The 16870-nt window shown below is 36.5% G+C and overlaps 2 protein-coding genes across 2 annotated transcripts; one reads left to right on the top strand and one right to left on the bottom strand.

Annotated features, from left to right (window-relative positions):
• Positions 1–353: 353 nt before the first annotated feature.
• Positions 354–4694, bottom strand: LOC140782639 (uncharacterized). The gene is made up of 4 exons (XM_073129323.1): positions 4342–4694; positions 2830–3609; positions 1254–1301; positions 354–1172 (listed from the first exon to the last, which is right to left on the bottom strand). Exons 1-4 carry the CDS (start codon positions 4522–4524, stop codon positions 852–854), a joined length of 1332 nt encoding a protein of 443 aa, XP_072985424.1. The 5' UTR covers positions 4525–4694; the 3' UTR covers positions 354–851.
• Positions 4695–6383: 1689 nt separating this feature from the next.
• On the top strand, positions 6384–15177 carry LOC140782542 (uncharacterized). The gene is made up of 14 exons (XM_073129160.1): positions 6384–6756; positions 7883–8022; positions 8107–8240; positions 8418–8456; positions 8555–8647; positions 8773–8889; positions 9920–10015; positions 11294–11407; positions 11981–12034; positions 12432–12479; positions 12659–12809; positions 14266–14431; positions 14515–14584; positions 14666–15177. The coding sequence occupies exons 2-14, from the start codon at positions 7941–7943 to the stop codon at positions 14918–14920; spliced, it is 1419 nt and encodes a 472-aa protein (XP_072985261.1). The 5' UTR covers positions 6384–6756; positions 7883–7940; the 3' UTR covers positions 14921–15177.
• The last annotated feature ends 1693 nt before the right edge of the window (positions 15178–16870 follow it).

Raw genomic sequence — 16870 nt, forward strand, 5'->3', positions numbered from 1 at the left:
TATGCCTACGTACGTATCTTCCACGTATATTATATACACTCGTGTTTGGTTGATAAAAAGTAATGAAAATGTTTTTTTGTTTTGTTTTGAAAGTCTACTATTTTATAGTATTCGGATGAAAAAAAGTAGAACGAACTAAATACTACTAATTACTCTTATTTTTTCTAGTTTACTCGTGGGTTTTAATTCCACTAAGAACGTAACAGAGTGAGTCAATTTTGAGATTTAGAAAGGTTAACTACCTTAAATAAATTTCATCTAAAAATTGACTATAAATCATTGAATCTTAATACATATAATGAAAATCTCATCGCTTAATTGAATACCACAAACAATTTGGGGATGTAACATTCTTGAGGAAAGAAGGTTCAAGAGTATATTTAAATTATTTATAGTAACAATTGTTAAAATCCATATTGAAAAAGAATACTTTAACATCCACTTGTACATATGAATGCTCATATAGTACAATTATAAACTTACAACAAACCAAATATCTCCAAAAGAAAAGAAAAGAAAAGCTGTCTATCGTGCATTAGGGCATCCTCCAAAATCCTCCCACTCCAGTCAAAATCTCATGGCTGAGTGCTTCTTCTCTGTAAAAAGGATAGTAGAAAACAAGTAGGTAATTCCCCTTTCACGCCCTCTCTTCATTCCTCCACCCTGAGCCAGATTCTATAACCATTTAACCAGAATATATAGGTAAAGGTTTCTTAATACACGTATAGCAACTGCTTATGTAGCTGCATTAACTCCTTGTTCCTATGAACCCAAAACCAAAACAAACATTGCCAAGAATTGCCTGTGCAGAAGTGAATCAACTCACCTAGAGTGGCATGAGCTAGGCATTCTCACCTGTACCTCCCAACTTGCACCTTGCTCATGCCAATCTCCAGCTTTTCTACACTGGCTACATTAATTTCTTCAGTGGGCTTTGCATCTCTGTTCTTAAGCCATGGGTGTTGCAGGCACTGTGCTGCTGTTGGACGTTTCTCAGGGGCAAAATCAAATAATGGGCAAAGAAAATCAGAAAATTCGCGTGCGTCGGATTCAGCGAATTTGTATTTTTCGATTAGAAGATGATCCAGCGGCCAGAATTTAAGCCTTCGTATCCTCTTCAGGTCTCCATGCCGATCAAAGAACTCCTTCGATCGAGATCCCGTAAGTGCAATCTGAAATCAAGAGCCCAAAACAAAAAAAATTGTTGGTATTCATTTGTCTAGGAGGATTGTGAAAATAAAAGTAGTCCTTACCTTTCGAGGCATCTTCCCAAGGAGCTCCATCATTAGAGCCAAGTGATCCTGCAGAAAAAAGATCTCTAGTTATTTAACAGAAATCAATTTTAAGGAAAACCTACTCAACATCCTAATTGTTGTGAAAGATTAGCTTAATTATCCACTATTACATGATGTTCCAACAATAATAAATGTCAAATGAAGACGTAACAGTAATATAGGTAGAGAAATTAATTAATGAACTGACGCAATTCAAACAAATCTAACATAATATTAATTTGCATAAGCAGCAGCAGATCTCATTCGGATAATCATAGTCACTTTTTTTATCACGAGTCCAACTTCAGAAATTTCTCCATTCCATTCTGCTTTGTTTGGTGGGGCCCCAAGTTATTTTCATAGAGCAAAAACTTAGCATATGAAATCTATTGAGCCCAGCTAGCTTGACGACCACATCAACTAGTCCCGACGTTACATTGACGTAATTCATGTCAATATTCAAATAACATACGTGTTTTCACTTTTCACACTCAGTCATAAGAGAAATCAAATCATGCACAAGTCATTGTCAGACACTAATTATAAAGCATAACATAACATTCTCCAGAAATTGGAAGTCCCAACATACAGATGCGGTCTCCATAGTCTTTGATATTAATGAAAGAGTTACATTACAGAGGAGTCAGTGATCATAAAAAATGCAATAACCGCAGTGTTGAAGCAATTGTCCTGCCTCATTTTTCCTATAAAACGTTTTTCATGTCCATAAAAGAGCATCATATTGCAGACATACCACCAGAATTACCAAAATGTCAACAACATTAAACAACAAAAATAAGGATGAATGTTCTGTAAATTGGACATTAAAAATGAAAACTATCAAGATTCTTGATGACTTCCAGGTTTCTTACATTCAAGCCTTTCATGGGCTACCTTTCTCTAAATTTATCAAATTTGTTTCCAAACTTCTATAGTCAAGACACCAATCCTAGTAAAGGATTCATTGGAGAAAGGCAAGAGCCTTGAAGTACTTTCAGCATTTTCACTCACAAATGAGAAGTTTGTATGGATTTTTTGGAATAAGCCATATGGTTAGGAAATTAATTTCCAAGCATAACTAAACTTCCTAACAGAAATTGGTATGCATCAGATTCATGATAGGTCTTGCCCCCTTTTTGCTCAAATTACCACCCAAAAGTATGATTCATAATCAAAATATTTATTACTTATTCACAGAAGAATCAACACATTGATTGTATTAAGCCAGCATCTTCTCTAAAATAAATTTATAAATTAAAAATAAAAATTATCACATGACTAAGTCTAGAAGTCGAACTATTTGTGCAGTCTTGCAAGAGAATAGCTAATTTAAGAGATCACAATGTCCATTATCAATGATCATAAGTATTTAAATTGTTGATCAAGATCCCATATGGTGTTCACTTGGATAAGAAATAAGAAACAGTCATTCATTACTCATATGCCCACTTATATTTATAAAAGCTCTGATCCACCAAATCTCTAAAATAAAGTAAAAAAAAAGTAATGTTATGTAGCTTAATCATAAGATTAGCAACTGGAAAAATACATATACCTCATCTTCGCTAAATCCTTGACCTTCCGTGGGTGTAAAGAGCATTTCACCAGTGGCAAGCTCATAAGCAATGCAAGCAAAAGACCAAATATCAGCAGAAAATGAGTAACCTGCCCCAAGAACAACCTCAGGGGACCTATACTGTCTTGTTTGAATATTATCTGTTAATTGCTTATCGGCCCAGCAAGCATTCCCGAAATCGACAATCTTGCATCTAAAATCAATCCCCTCCAAACTCCTTTCCCTCTGTGAAGTTCCTGCTGTTGATGATCTTTTCTCAGAGATCCTTGCCCGTGCCCTCTTTGCTTTCTTCTTCAGTTTCCTCTCAATCATATTAATCATAGCTCCTCCATTAAGGTTACCCTCAGGCCTCTCAAGAATAGGGGAAAACCCAGACCGCACAGGGTCTTTTGCAGGATCAATGGTCGAAACAAGAAGCACATTTTCCAGCTTCAAATCTGTATGTATGATACCTAGTTCTCTGTGCAAGTAGTCAAGGCCCAACAAAATTGATCTGCAAACATCCCTAACCCTGTTCAGTCCGATGCCTTTATAATGGTTATAACGTATTAGCCGGAGTAGGCTGTCTCCAAGAAATTCAAACACAAGGCACACGTGCTGTCCATTTGGGCCGGCATGCTTGAACTGATCCAGCAACTGAATTATACATTTGGAATTCGAGGGATCTCCTTTTGCGACTGCCGAGAGGAACTCAATCTCATGAAGAGCAGCTTGAGCAAAGTCTGCTGCACTTTTTTGGATTTTAAGAGCTACAAATCTCTGCCCAAAAAAAAAAGAAGAAACCTTAATTAATCCTTGGGTCAGTTTTGATCATGATAGAAAGAAATATGCTATGCAGAAAGGCAATATCACTGATACCACTTTGGCATTGGTAAACACCGAAACAGGTTGATTAGAAGGCCCTAAGATTTTGGATAAGATAATATTGGGTCAGAAGCAGGCTTCTAAAGGACTTAGAAAATATATGTCTCCATGGAAAGCACAGACTTAGAGGGGATCAGGTTAATGACAAACATGACATGAAGTAACTTATCAGAATACACGGCAACTAGATACCTACAATTTTGAGTTGTAGCGGGAAGGTCCCAAAACCCAACAGATTTGTGCCATTAGAACAAATCAATCCCATTACAAGAAGGATTAAAGCATTTTGAGGATTCTGAAAGACGCACAAAAAGGATCGATATTTTATATAAAAACAATACATAAACAAGGGACAGATTACTGCGGTACAAGGCCAAATTTTCCGAAACAATGGATCAAAAGATATGACAGAACGATGAAACGAGCTATCTTGAATTGAAAAGATTGACTCGAGTAAATAGCCGCAACAAAATAACCCATATAAACGAACAACTTATCCAATAATTCACGCGCATCCGATCAATTCAACGAAAACCCAGATCGCAAATGGATGCCAGATCAAGAAAGTTTAGATCTTTGGATAAAATCCACATAAACTGCAACAATCGGAGAAGGGATCGATGATACCTTCTCCCGAGTATCGTATGCGAGCCAAACGGTGGAGAAATTCCCCCATCCCAGCTTCCTCTGCGCGATGTACCTCCCCGAGGCGAACTGATCGCCTACTCTTACCGCGTGATAACCTCCCTTCCTGTACGCATCGACTCCCTCGTCTTCCTCCCCCGATCCAGACGACGAAGAGCACGACATCTATCCCTCTTCCTCCCCCACCCAATTCGCCTCGATCTTAGCTTTGTTCGCTCCCACTTCTTCGCACCACTCGAGAGGAAAGATGAGGAGGAGAGAGAGAAGAGAGGAAAGAGGAGGAGAAGTAATTGGGGGCTTTCCTCTTACGAGTTCCGTTGTGCGATGCGTTGGTTGGGAATCGAGGAGAGAAGAGTAGTTTAACTTTAAACGTGACATAAGATAATTGGTTAGTGTCTCTCGGATGGCCTTTAGTTTAATGTGATCTGATTAATGAGACAGAGAAAGGGTGAAGTTTGGTAAAATGGACCTTTTGTTGCATCGTTTTCGAACTGTTCGAATGGGGTTAGATAACATGGAGTAGTTGAATAGTTTCTATTAGCTTGACATCCAACTCTCTCTCAATAATTTCGTTTTAGTCTAGATTATATATCTACGTGCTGATATCTGATATGATAGTTTTATTTAAAATTTTATAATAATTATAAAAATATAGATATTAATATTCGAGTTTGATACCCTTAGAATATTATACTTAATACTTTTATCATCTCAACTAACATAAGATAGTGTGCCAATTGTAGGTATGAAGTATGTGTACTTTACCTTAGATTAGGTATACTCTCTCACACCTTTAATGTAACAATGAAGCATATCTAAGGTTGTGCTCCTACGAACGAATAGATGCATCATCATCATGTATACTCTGCTAAATTTTTTTGATTTATTATGTGCGTCTCCTCTTAAAAAACGTGAAAAATTATCTTTAAGGACATCGCTGCAAAAAGTGATATCTTGATGCTTTATATGGGAATATCTTTTAGTGAAACTAAAAGTTAATTATGTTTGCACCCCTAAATTATATCCGATTTTTGTGGGAACACCATAAATTTTTTTTCGCTACGATCTCGTCCTTTTATTAGTATACCGTTAGAAGAATTGGACGAGTCAACTTACTTAGCAGTCTTATCAGACGTAATTAACACTGAAATAACCTAGATGACTTTGTGACCTTTATATGACCCTTTAATTATTCTAGGATAAAAAAATATTAATATAATATAAATTTTTTTATTATTATCTTCAATCGTCGCTCCATTCCCTCTCTTTCACCATCACTGATTTCCCCTTAGAAAGCTAGCAGCATAGAGATCTCTGTCGTCAACATCACCTCCTTTTCGTCGGCTTGTAAACCAATCGGCCAGGAGCTTAAGCTAATCCTCCATTCTCGTATCTTCCCCTCATCTCCATTCTCCTACCACACTATCAGCAGCATCGACAATTGCACGTGCGTAGCACTAGCAAATTGGTCCACTAGCCTTGAGGAGGAGCCTTTACTTGCTAGAGCAGGTAAGGAGGGTGAGGGCGGCTAAGGGTGGTCAAAACGAGGGCAATCATAATCACGACCCAATAAGAGTGAGGCAACCATGGACAAGAGCGAGGGTGGCCAAGGATGGTGGTGCGCTAGGGCCCTTCTCCGACGGCATGAAGGGTGAAGACAATGGCCACCTTGAAGGCTCCTCCAGTAGGCTCATCACGTACCGATTGATTTGGTGACAGTGTTGAATGTTAGCTAAGGAGGTGACACGAGAGAAATTATAGATGCTACGATAAGGGCAATGCAACTTGTGATGATCGATTACCTATGGTGGTTTGGTGGACGAGGAATGACAACCCGAGTCTTAAAAACTACAAGTTTAGTGAGGCTATTTGGATAGTTTATTAATTCTATTTTAGTTTGCTAGCTAAATTAATGAGCTCATTCATTTATTAGGGGTATAATTATCATTATACGTTTTACATTACTCCCATTAAAAAAAATAATTATGTGTCCATATAGTTTAGTGAGCGCAGACGTAATTAACCCGTGAAACTAATTTGAAAAAGCCCCTCGAGAATCTCGGAATTTATAAGTCTTTCTAGCCGCGTTCCTTCGCAGAAAAGTGACGGGGAGAGAGAGGAAAAAAAAAATAATCTTTTTCTTTGCTTTGCAATTTTAGAAGTTAGAACGGGTTGGTTTAGTGGTCAATTCCTTAACCCGTTCGTCGGCGTCTATACCTTCTTCTCCAGATCTAGTTTTCTCCTCCACTCGTGCCCTAGCGACCAAGGAGGCGAAGCGAGCTCAATTCCTCATCGCCTCCCGGCGGCGGCGGAGGTGGCAGATCCGGCGACCGGAGGTGGCGGAGGTCTCAGATCCGGAGACCGGCAGCTTTGACCGTGACCGGAATTGCAAGCCAGGTGACGTCCGTTGCTCTTTGCCCTCTTCTCTCTCGTCTCGTTCTTCGTCACTGTGATGCGACTGGAGGCTATTCTTCTGATTTGATTTGGACTGCCTGTACCCGGTAGTTCTATTGCATTATTATTATTATTATTGTTATTATTATTATTAGCGCTGGACTTGATGCCACAGCATTGGAATTATGGTAAAGAAGTAGCGTCTTTTGGATTTTAAGCGTCCACTAATAGATTAGATTTTTGACATTTACGTTATTAATCGTAATTAGCGACAGTTTTGGAATTGTCGACAAAGAGAGAGAATTCAATAACAGTGAGCCCAGATGATTGAAGAAGTTGAGGGGGACTGTGGGGAACCCCAACTACAAGATTCTTTTACTTAAACAACGAATTTATTGGACAAAGAGCTTCTTCTAGGAATTAGGAAAAGCTTTGACTAGATATGCCGAATCAAGAACAAGAGATCTTCTGATCTATACCATAGATATAGATAGGTGATTTCTTCCTAGGGACTGAATCCATTATCGGGTCTTCTTGTGGAAGGTGTCTTTTATTTGGAGTATTTGTTTGGTTGAGGAAAGAAAATGAGGATAATATAAGGTTTGGGCATTATAGTGAGCACATACGAGCAGACTTATATTGAGACTGTACTATAAAAGGAACAGTTGGGATGTGCAAACCAAGAGCCAGCCAAACCGATATTCTCGAGCTATTAATATAATATTTTTGCATAACCTTGTTATTCACAAAAGTGCAAACCATATCTTATTTATTATCCATTAATTTTATCAGTCGTGCACATGATTTGATCTTACGTAGGCAATATATTTCTTTGTTCTACAATGAATTTAGTAAGTCAGTTTTTATTAACTTAGCAGCTTTGGAGTTTTTAATCTTTCAGAAGTATTTATTTCATATATCGGGCCATACAGGTAACTACACTTTAAAAGGAGCTTTCCTGAGGCATTAAATGGGGTTTTAATTAGGTCTTTTGTTTTTGGATATAACTAGAGGGAACACATGATCTGTTATGACAATATACAAAAATCATAATAATGCTAAATAACATAGAACTCCTAGATAACTGGATGTGCTAATCCTTTTAACAATTTTTCATGATTTCTCGCAGGTAGCACCGACTAAATGGTGGTGAATCTCATTTTTCATGTTTTACGCTAGCTTCTCCTATGCTTGGAGTACCATCATTGGTTTCTAATAGTAGTCCCCTTCTTCGTCGTGTTAGTAGCAGACCTGTTTTCACTGATCACGGTACATCATATGGATCATCCTGAGCTTCCCTAATATTGAGTAGCAGACCTGCAGCATTTTTTTTTACTAATATTGAGTCTGCAGGTTCTAGCGAACTTGGTATTGCAAGCGACGAAAGCTTCTTGTTTCCAGCAGATGTAAATGAGATGAAGGGTATAAGCATACCAACACATGGTGCTGCAGTAATGCCTTCGCCGATTTTCCTTTGGCGATTCAAGGTAATTCTTTCTTAACATAGTTTTCATGTTTGAATGTGTATAGTCATTTGCAACTGTTCTAGTAGTTTCTTGCTTTAGAAATGATCAACCTTGAAATCTGGCGGTGCTGAAATCAATAATTTTGAATTATGGCATATTTTCTTTATACTAGGCTAACTTGGACATTTCAATTTTCAGGTTGTATTGTTTCTATTATGGGGTATCAGCTGTTGCAAGGTCAGATCAGTTATACATCCTTAGGTCTGAGAAACCTACAAATGAATGCTAGATAGATTCTAGTCTTGTAACTGTGGTTGTATTTCTCCATGTTGCAGATTAGTTGGGACTCGGTCATGAGAATGAGTGCTGATCTTCGAGATCTATTTTTGTATGAGGCTTTTCTGTATTACAATCCTCTTCTTCTTGTGGTGAGTGTTATTGTAGCTAACAAATTTTCGTAATTTCAAAAGTTTTTTGTATTATCCTTGTTTATACAATTTGAGGCTGTCAATTTACAAGTATTTGTTAATTAAACTATTTTTTGATATTGCAGACCTTGATGGTTTGGCTGTGGGGAATTAATCTATGGGTCTTTGCACAGTCATCAGTCAACTATGCGAAAGTATTTGATCTTGCCCAGAATCATTTAACACATCGAGAAATATGGAAGGTGCGACTGCTTCAACCTTGCTTGTTGGTTTGTGTATTCTCTGATATTCCTGCCTGTCCTTCCACCAATTTATTTGTTCCTATGAGACTGTTTGCAGTGTGCTTCCCCGCTTATTATGCAAAATACCTAGTAGCTGAGATCACCAACAATCAAACTACCAAATATGAAAATTCACTCTCTCCGAAAATGAAACTGAAAGCGACCACCTAACCTTGGTGATAATATCTCCTTCAAGGCTCAAGATTTATTAGATATTCTTAGACCATACTTCTGTTAGTTCTTTATAGTTCCTTTCAATAGATAGTGGATGTTTGGCTGGTTTCTAGTTTCTACACCATTTTTATTGGCCATTCAGTTTCACATATCTGAATCAACTTCCACATTCTCAACCAACTAGCTTTCTTCATCATTGTATTGGAGAGCAATGTCATGGGAAAATTTGGTTTTAACTTCATCCATAATTTTCTTTCTCAGCCCTCCTTTTTATTAATCTCATCTGTTCGTAATACACGAATGCTAAAGGAATTGCAAATATGGCCTTTGATTTGCCTAATCTCAAAGAAGCATTGTTTCTACTTTCTAGGTTCTCCTTTTGTAGAAAAAAACTCATTTCTTCTCTGGAGGAATACGCCTCATATATGAACTATGAAGTGTACAGAGAGAGTAGTTCTTTCAATGCTCACTGAAGTTCTTATTAGTTATTACATCTAAGGGCACTTTGGTCTGAAAGAGTAAAATTTGCTGTTTCTGTGGAGCAAAGATGCCTTATTTTTTCTGCTTTCTAAAGCTTCAGTCTTTTTTTCTCTCAAAATTGTCAAAACTCAAAAGGATATAAACTAACATTTTTTTACATAAACCTTAGGTCAGGATTTGCTCTTTCTGTTGAGTCTTATACGATGATCTTTTAAACGGATTCATGCCTAAATCCTGAAGGGCTCTATATCTGGATTGTTCCAAGAAAAGGGCATGTCTTTGTTTGACATTTTAATAAGAATTCATTGATTTTTTTCTTCTAAAAATGTTTTGACAGAGCGCTACTTGGATGACAATTGTTGTGCCGACAAGCATGACCGCATACCTTTATCTCTATTCACATGGAGAAGTTTCATTGGCAGCATCACAACCAGTGTAATATCAGTTTCTACTTAAAGAATAGCTTTTAGTTATTTATCATGCATTGTAGAAACATAAGTTTAAATTTTCCGTTCTTTTTTTCATTACTTCTCTATTTGCAGTTGAGGTTATGCTTTCATGGTGCATATATTTTTTTATTTGTGTTATCATAGATTCTACTATTTCTACAACTGCAGTTGCATCGAAAGAAAGATATCAATTCATGTATATTTTTTTCGTATGTATGTGAATATTGAGCACTTAATAAACACCTAAGGTTTCCTTCTTCAATATCTAGTTAAGGGTGGGCTATCAATGGAGCATTTCTTAAGTATGGCGTTCTCCAACATAAGTTTTTTTTTCTGTTGAGATTACCAACATCTTGAAGTAACAACTAACAAATGCTAGTATCGATTGTACATGCCCCACTGTAGGAGGGTTAGATTTAAGAGAAGAGATGAATATATTTGTGGGTTTATGTCAATGATGACTATCAAGTTTTAGTTGGGGGAGCTTGCTATGAGTGGTTACCTGACTTGTCTTCAAGGTCAGTAGAACCTCCCTATCCTACCCTCCCGAGCAAAACTGAACTTAATTCTAGCGTAGTAAGCAGATGCTAGTCAACTGCATAAAATAGCAGAATTGAGGTGGCAGCATAGTCTGCTAAATTTTTAAATGTATTCTATAAGCCATGCTATCAGCCCTTTTATAGCATTTAACTTTCTTGTACGTTCAATGGATTTTTAGTTCACTTCTGAATTCATATAATCTTAATAAGCCTGGTAAAGTTTGACTCTTTGTGCTACTTTCTTCTTAAACTCTTTTTTTGTTCCTTTTTCTTTTTTTGTTGAATCTACATGGTCGTTTAAAATGTCAACTTTTTTTTTCTTTCTCTTTGGTAAACATTGAATCATCTTCTGGTTTTCATTCACTCTAGCTCAGCTGGTCTATGTCATCCATTTCCACTTCGATGTTAAAGATATGTACCATGCAATGCAATTAGTTGCTTGTTGGTCTAAAGTTATTAAAGAAGAATTCAAAGTAATAATTCATGCAGAAGGTGATTTAGTGATTTTAAGTTATAAAAAATGCAAGTATCCTAAGGTATTAAGAGATTGCCAACATTTATAAGCCTCCCGGTCTCTGTGAATATGTTTCATTATAAGATCATGAAGTTCATATGACATTTCTCATGTCATATAGGGCAAGTTGTGGATGATGCAGCAATGCCTTTCTTCTTCCATCTCCTTTCATGGTAAACTGTACTAAGCTTTTCATCTGGCCTTTGCAGGTTATTCTATATGCCATTGTTCTGATGATCCTCATATTTCCGTTTGATATTTTTCACTTGTCATCTCGGTATTACCTCTTACGAACTTTTTGGCGCATAATACTTCCATTACAGGCAAGTCATAAACTCTATGTGCTTTGCATTAGCTTACCTAATTTCATAGTACGCCATTGCATTAAATTATCAAAATTCAGTGAGGGTCAGAAGTGCAGTAATGAAGGCAAAAGATGTTGAACCAATTATTCTACCTTATCATAAGAAGAAGAAAGATAATTAGTTTGCTACTTTGCTTTGTATGTCTCCTTAATTCCTTGCAATCTGTACTGCAGCTATTACTTCTCTATTTGCTGTGCTAACTTCCTTGCTCATGAGAGCAAAAGGAGGGAAAAGGGCTGTTTTGTTTGTGATATGTAGTTCAACTGTTACTTCTCTATATTACTGTGCTAGCTTTCTTTCTCATGAGAATGAAAGGAGGGGAAATGACCTAATGTTCTAGGTATACTATTGAGCAATTAGTTAATAGTTCAATATTGAAGATCATGGCAGTAAATTTGCCACCTTGGGTTATGACATCAACTGTTATTTTTCATCAATTTGCAATAAAATGTGTAGATGGTTGCTGAAATTTAGAAGTCTAATTAAGTTAATCTGAACTATCCATGATTTTGTGATCTATTGCTTATGCAGGCAATTACATTCTCTGATTTTTTCTTGGCTGATATTATGACGTCCATGTCGAAGGTATGTATTCTTTCAGCATGCATAGTTGCAATCAGCTTCATGTAAACTTAATAGTGACATGAAACTTATTTTAATTTAAATGTCAATCCCCTTCAGTAAGTTAGTGAGGATTAAGTACAGTTTAAAGAAAATGCGAAAGTGGAGCTCTTCTTTGCTTTAGGCATGAAATGTAGTTGACAGACATCATCTCTGGTTTTACTGACTTGAGTTACCCTCCTCTTTCATGTTGTCCTCATTGTTTAAATTCTAAATTTGATCCTTGCATTATTTTTTTTTGGATTTCTACTTGCTGCATTAGAGTGAACTTACGGAAAACTATGGATACAACTATGTCAAACGTCTTTGTTGCAAAAGCATTTCTAGTACTGCCTCTGATTGTTAATTTGTCTCTTACCAGGTCTTTTCAGATTTGGAGCGTTCAGTTTGTCGGATGGTTAATCGACAGGTCAGTATCATTAGTTATGCTTTCTCGAGTAAGAAACTGCTTTATATTACATTTCAGTATTGTTTCGCACAATAGATAGTTTGCTACTTTGGATCTCTCCATATCTGTATATCTTGGATTAGTTTCTTGTCCTTCCTTCTATTGTCAATTGCAGCTTATGATTTATTGTACTTTTGTAGGTTGCAACTATTGCTTGGTTTGAGGCTGATTCCATTTGTGGTAGTCATTCAGTTGCAATTCCTTTAGTGCTTGTCTTCCCTTATTTGTGTCGTTTCTTCCAATGCTTACGGCAGTACAAGGACACTAAAGAGAGGACATGCCTTCTAAATGGTATATCTTGACATAGACTGCTTTTCCATATCTTTTCAGATATCTTATATTGTTAAAATACAGAATTATTATTTGTTTTGACCCATGGAAATGAGTTTTTCTTGGTATTATGATGGTTATGTTGAATTTAGGACAAATGGAATTCTTTTCGGCTTTCAGGAAACTAAATGACTTCCTTAAGTTTGTCCATTGCAAGTTCTGTAGCAATGCAGCATAGATAATATTGGAAACTAAGACATCACTATATAGCTTCTAGTTGGACTTTGATGCCATCTATTTTAGTGTGAAGTTCTATGAACATCTATTATAATCTTGTATATAGGAATGAGATTTGAGAAAGTAATGAGACTATATCTTGGAATCGTTGTCTGCAAAGCATGAGCTTTATTTTGTGGAGCTGCACCAGTTTCTGTAGGAGTCATTCTTGCTTGCTAAGGTCTACTTTAATTGAGACATGGAGGTGATGTATGGTGGTTAGTTCAACAAAACATACACCCCGAACTATAATCCTAGTCAGTCTTCCTCATCTCTAGGTTTTCATTCCATAGGAAGGGTGGGAGTAATTGGCTACTCTCATAGTTGCTCTCTTCCCTGTGCCTGTCCAGGGACTCAAAATTAACAATTGACCAAATGATTAAAGACGATGATAGTACACTATTGCTGGATAACTAGTACTTTTTAAGCAAATAAGGTGCGATAACTGTTCTAAATTTTGTAGCCTTTACAATGACACATATTCATAGTAGTAACACGAGTAACAGAAATAACTATAATATAGATATTAACGGATCAATGAAGTTGAGTTACTAAATGAAAAGAGAATGTAAGAGCAAGTATTTCAATAGGAATACACAAGGAACATGATTGAAGTAATGGAAAGCAAGATATTTTGTAATGATGAATCAACATAAAAGGCAAGTAAGAATAACAAACTTGAAATTGAAATGAAAGGAAGACTTATGTGTTTTTTCTATGAGCTTGTGAGCTATCAATGGGCCAGCCTTCCCTGATATACTTGGCACTGTGGGCCCACATCCATTAATGACTGTTGAAGGCATGCCAACTATCTACCAGAATTGTAAGATTGCAACTAAGATAAACCTCCAATTTCTTCAGAGGAGCACAAGGAATCTGGGCCACCTTATTCTACTTGAGGGCCCTTAACCGTTTGAGACATGTATTGAGTGCAAACAATGATAGAATTCGTGACTCATAAAATGCCACATTGTAGACATGCATTGAATGTGTTACAATTTAACATCTTGATTCCATATGATTGCATTTTTAACAACTCGTTGCTACAAAATGATAGAACATGCTGCAACTTTTTAAACAAATTATTGTAGTTGTAGTCATGAAGACATCCTATCTCTGAAGCAGCACCATTGTTTTAGCTTTGTTTTACTTTAGCTCTCTCTATTGTGATAGAGTAACTTCATTGTGCCTTTTTATCCAGCTCTCAAATACTCAACTGCAGTCCCAGTGATTTTTCTTTCTGCCCTCAAGTACCATGTCCTCCCTGACAAGTGGACCGGCTTCTATCGCCCCCTGTGGCTTATATCTAGTGTCATAAATTCATTGTATTCATTTTATTGGGATATTAGCCGTGACTGGGATTTGAGGTGCGTTAGACTTTTCGAACTTATTCTTCAGACAGCAGTCAATTCAATTTTCTTTGATGGGTTATTTCCATTTAACTATGCAGTATTATTACGCGAATTTTCAAGTTCAAAACTTCGAGTCTTTGGACAAGCCTTTTGTATGGGCGTATATGGGTATAATCCAGACACCAACATAATTATTCTATCTTGCTATTGATTTCGTTACCACAAGATAAACCCTTTGTCCCATTTCAGGTCTTTTACTGGATAATAGGTAGCAACTTGGTTCTTCGATGCACGTGGACCTACAAACTTTCGGCCCATCTTCGGCACAACTACCTGACAGTCTTCACAATAGCAGCTCTGGAGATAGTGAGACGGTTTCAATGGATCTTCTTTCGTGTAGAGAATGAGTGGAACAAGATGACAAGCAAACAAAACTTGGAGCTCTCGACAGACACCCCGAAAGAGGAAGACAGCCTACTTGGATCCACCAGTCACAACGTGTAAAGCAAGAGAATTAAATTAGTTATACCCATTGATATTTTTCTTTGATTTGTTCTCATTGTTATCCAGCCATTTTTGCCAATGATTATCCAATTTCTCACCGTTTTCTCTGGAGGGCCTACAGTTACAGCACGTCAGGTAGATGCAGTTACTAGTTAGCATCTAACTTGATGGAAGAAATCAATATTCTTTTTAACTATAGCATACATTTATAGACTATAATATATAAATTTATTTGTCCAAATTTTTGGGCTCCATAAGTCCATCATGCTGTATCTTTGTTTCTTTACAAAAATTACTTTCTATTTTGTTCTATTTATCTGAAATTATGCGTGAATTATCCATCTTATTCGTCCTTAGTTCAGCATCATATATATCAAGTTCATAGGTTGATTGTGAGATTAACGAAGTAAGCACAGTAACTCCACTAGGCGTTTGCCAATTGATCCAACTGATATGTTTTTCTTTTACTTTTTTTTTTAATTTTAAAAGAAACACTGGGAGCTTATTTTGTCCTTAAATAAGGCTAATGCTATTTGAATATGCAATTATAAGCCTTTATTTAACAAAATTTTAGAAAATACATATATAATTTTTAATAAAATTTCGATAAAACATATTAAAATAAATAATGAATGAAATTGCCCTCCATTATTGAAAATTATTTGGTAGAATTATGTGCCTATGAATTAATATTTGAAGGTGCTCGACATTATTGCGATTATGCTAGAATAGTCCTTTATAGCATCCAAAGTTATAATCCTCCATCCTCCATTCTCCATTCTCCATTCTCCATTCTCCATTCTCCACCATCACGAGAGCAAAAGTGAATTGAGAATAATTGGGAATCATTGTCAAGAAAAGCAAACGTTGCTTATTCTTGCGATTAAATATTTTGATCATTGTACGTAAAAACTAAATAAAAATATTGTCATCCTAAACATGTGATCGAGTGTCCTCACATCATTCCGACATGGCAGTACTCCTCTTAGGAGGTACTCTTATCATAGCATATCATCATAGCTTGTATAAAGAACTAGTGGGGCCCCATCTTCGAAGCAAAGAACAATTAAGAAAGTTACAAAGATCGAGTGGAACTCGTGTCAACTAGAAGACAACACCACAAAAAAAATGGACTGCTGAGAAGTACACCATAACTTTTTTTTTTCCGCACTTTTAAAATGATCCATCCTCTCAGGTACTAACTCTAATTAAACATAAGCATTCGTTAATAATCACACCAATATCCCCAACGTTATCATCTTTTTATTTCTACGTTTGTTTTCGTATGTGTTAGTTTGATGTTGGAAGAATGTTCCAGCCTCATCATAGCTCTCCCCCCTCCTCAGTTTTAAGAGAATGCTTTTCTTGACTTAGGTGTTGGTCTTAGATTATTTATTCCAACATTTTCAAGCTTCATCCTCTCTCTCTCTCTCTTAAATATAATCTCTCAAACGATTAGAGGAGTGCTCGCATTGCCTCTTCTACTCGTAAAAATTCGGTCTAGAAGGACTCTTTGATTCTTCTGTGTGGGCAATGGTTGTCGTTGACGTTCAAGCTTGGGACGCAAGCGTGCTCTTCTAACAATGTTAGAATTGAGCTACTATTTTATGTATCTTTTTTTAATCTTCGCGTTCGCATATTTTATTAAGATAGTCTATAATATTAGATTTAGGGTATTATTTTATGTATCCTTTTGTAACCTTCGCGGGTTTGGTTTCTATAATCCTTTCGTTGTTGTGCCGATTTCGAGGTTAGAGGCCAGGTTTAGGAGAGTTTCTTTCCTACTTCCTCTTTTATTGTAACGTATCAAATTTCTAACGGTAATTTCTTGAGTTGGAATGGAATGAAATATCTATCTGCCTATGTTTAGCAAATTTATCTTTTGAAGGCCAAGGCCAACCAATCGGAAATAAATATATTAACAAGTTAATGAAACTTATGACATAGCGC

The sequence above is a fragment of the Typha latifolia genome, chromosome 2 (genome assembly GCF_019914945.1).
Source record: "Typha latifolia isolate L0001 chromosome 2, TyphaL0001v2, whole genome shotgun sequence".
Classification (NCBI taxonomy): Eukaryota; Viridiplantae; Streptophyta; class Magnoliopsida; order Poales; family Typhaceae; genus Typha; species Typha latifolia.

What these genes read in the sequence shown, in the direction of transcription:
- LOC140782639 (XM_073129323.1), bottom strand. Translation starts at nt 4,524, where the DNA reads ATGTCGTGCTCTTCGTCGTCTGGATCGGGGGAGGAAGACGAGGGAGTC. An exon ending in CATACGATACTCGGGAGAAG is followed by an intron (nt 3,610 to 4,341) that starts GTATCATCGATC and finishes TTTTTTGGGCAG; the next exon opens with AGATTTGTAGCTCTTAAAAT. An exon ending in TTGGGAAGATGCCTCGAAAG is followed by an intron (nt 1,173 to 1,253) that starts GTAAGGACTACT and finishes TCTTGATTTCAG; the next exon opens with ATTGCACTTACGGGATCTCG.
- LOC140782542 (XM_073129160.1), top strand. Translation starts at nt 7,941, where the DNA reads ATGCTTGGAGTACCATCATTGGTTTCTAATAGTAGTCCCCTTCTTCGT. An exon ending in ACCTGTTTTCACTGATCACG is followed by an intron (nt 8,023 to 8,106) that starts GTACATCATATG and finishes TTGAGTCTGCAG; the next exon opens with GTTCTAGCGAACTTGGTATT. An exon ending in CATTGGCAGCATCACAACCA is followed by an intron (nt 10,016 to 11,293) that starts GTGTAATATCAG and finishes TGGCCTTTGCAG; the next exon opens with GTTATTCTATATGCCATTGT.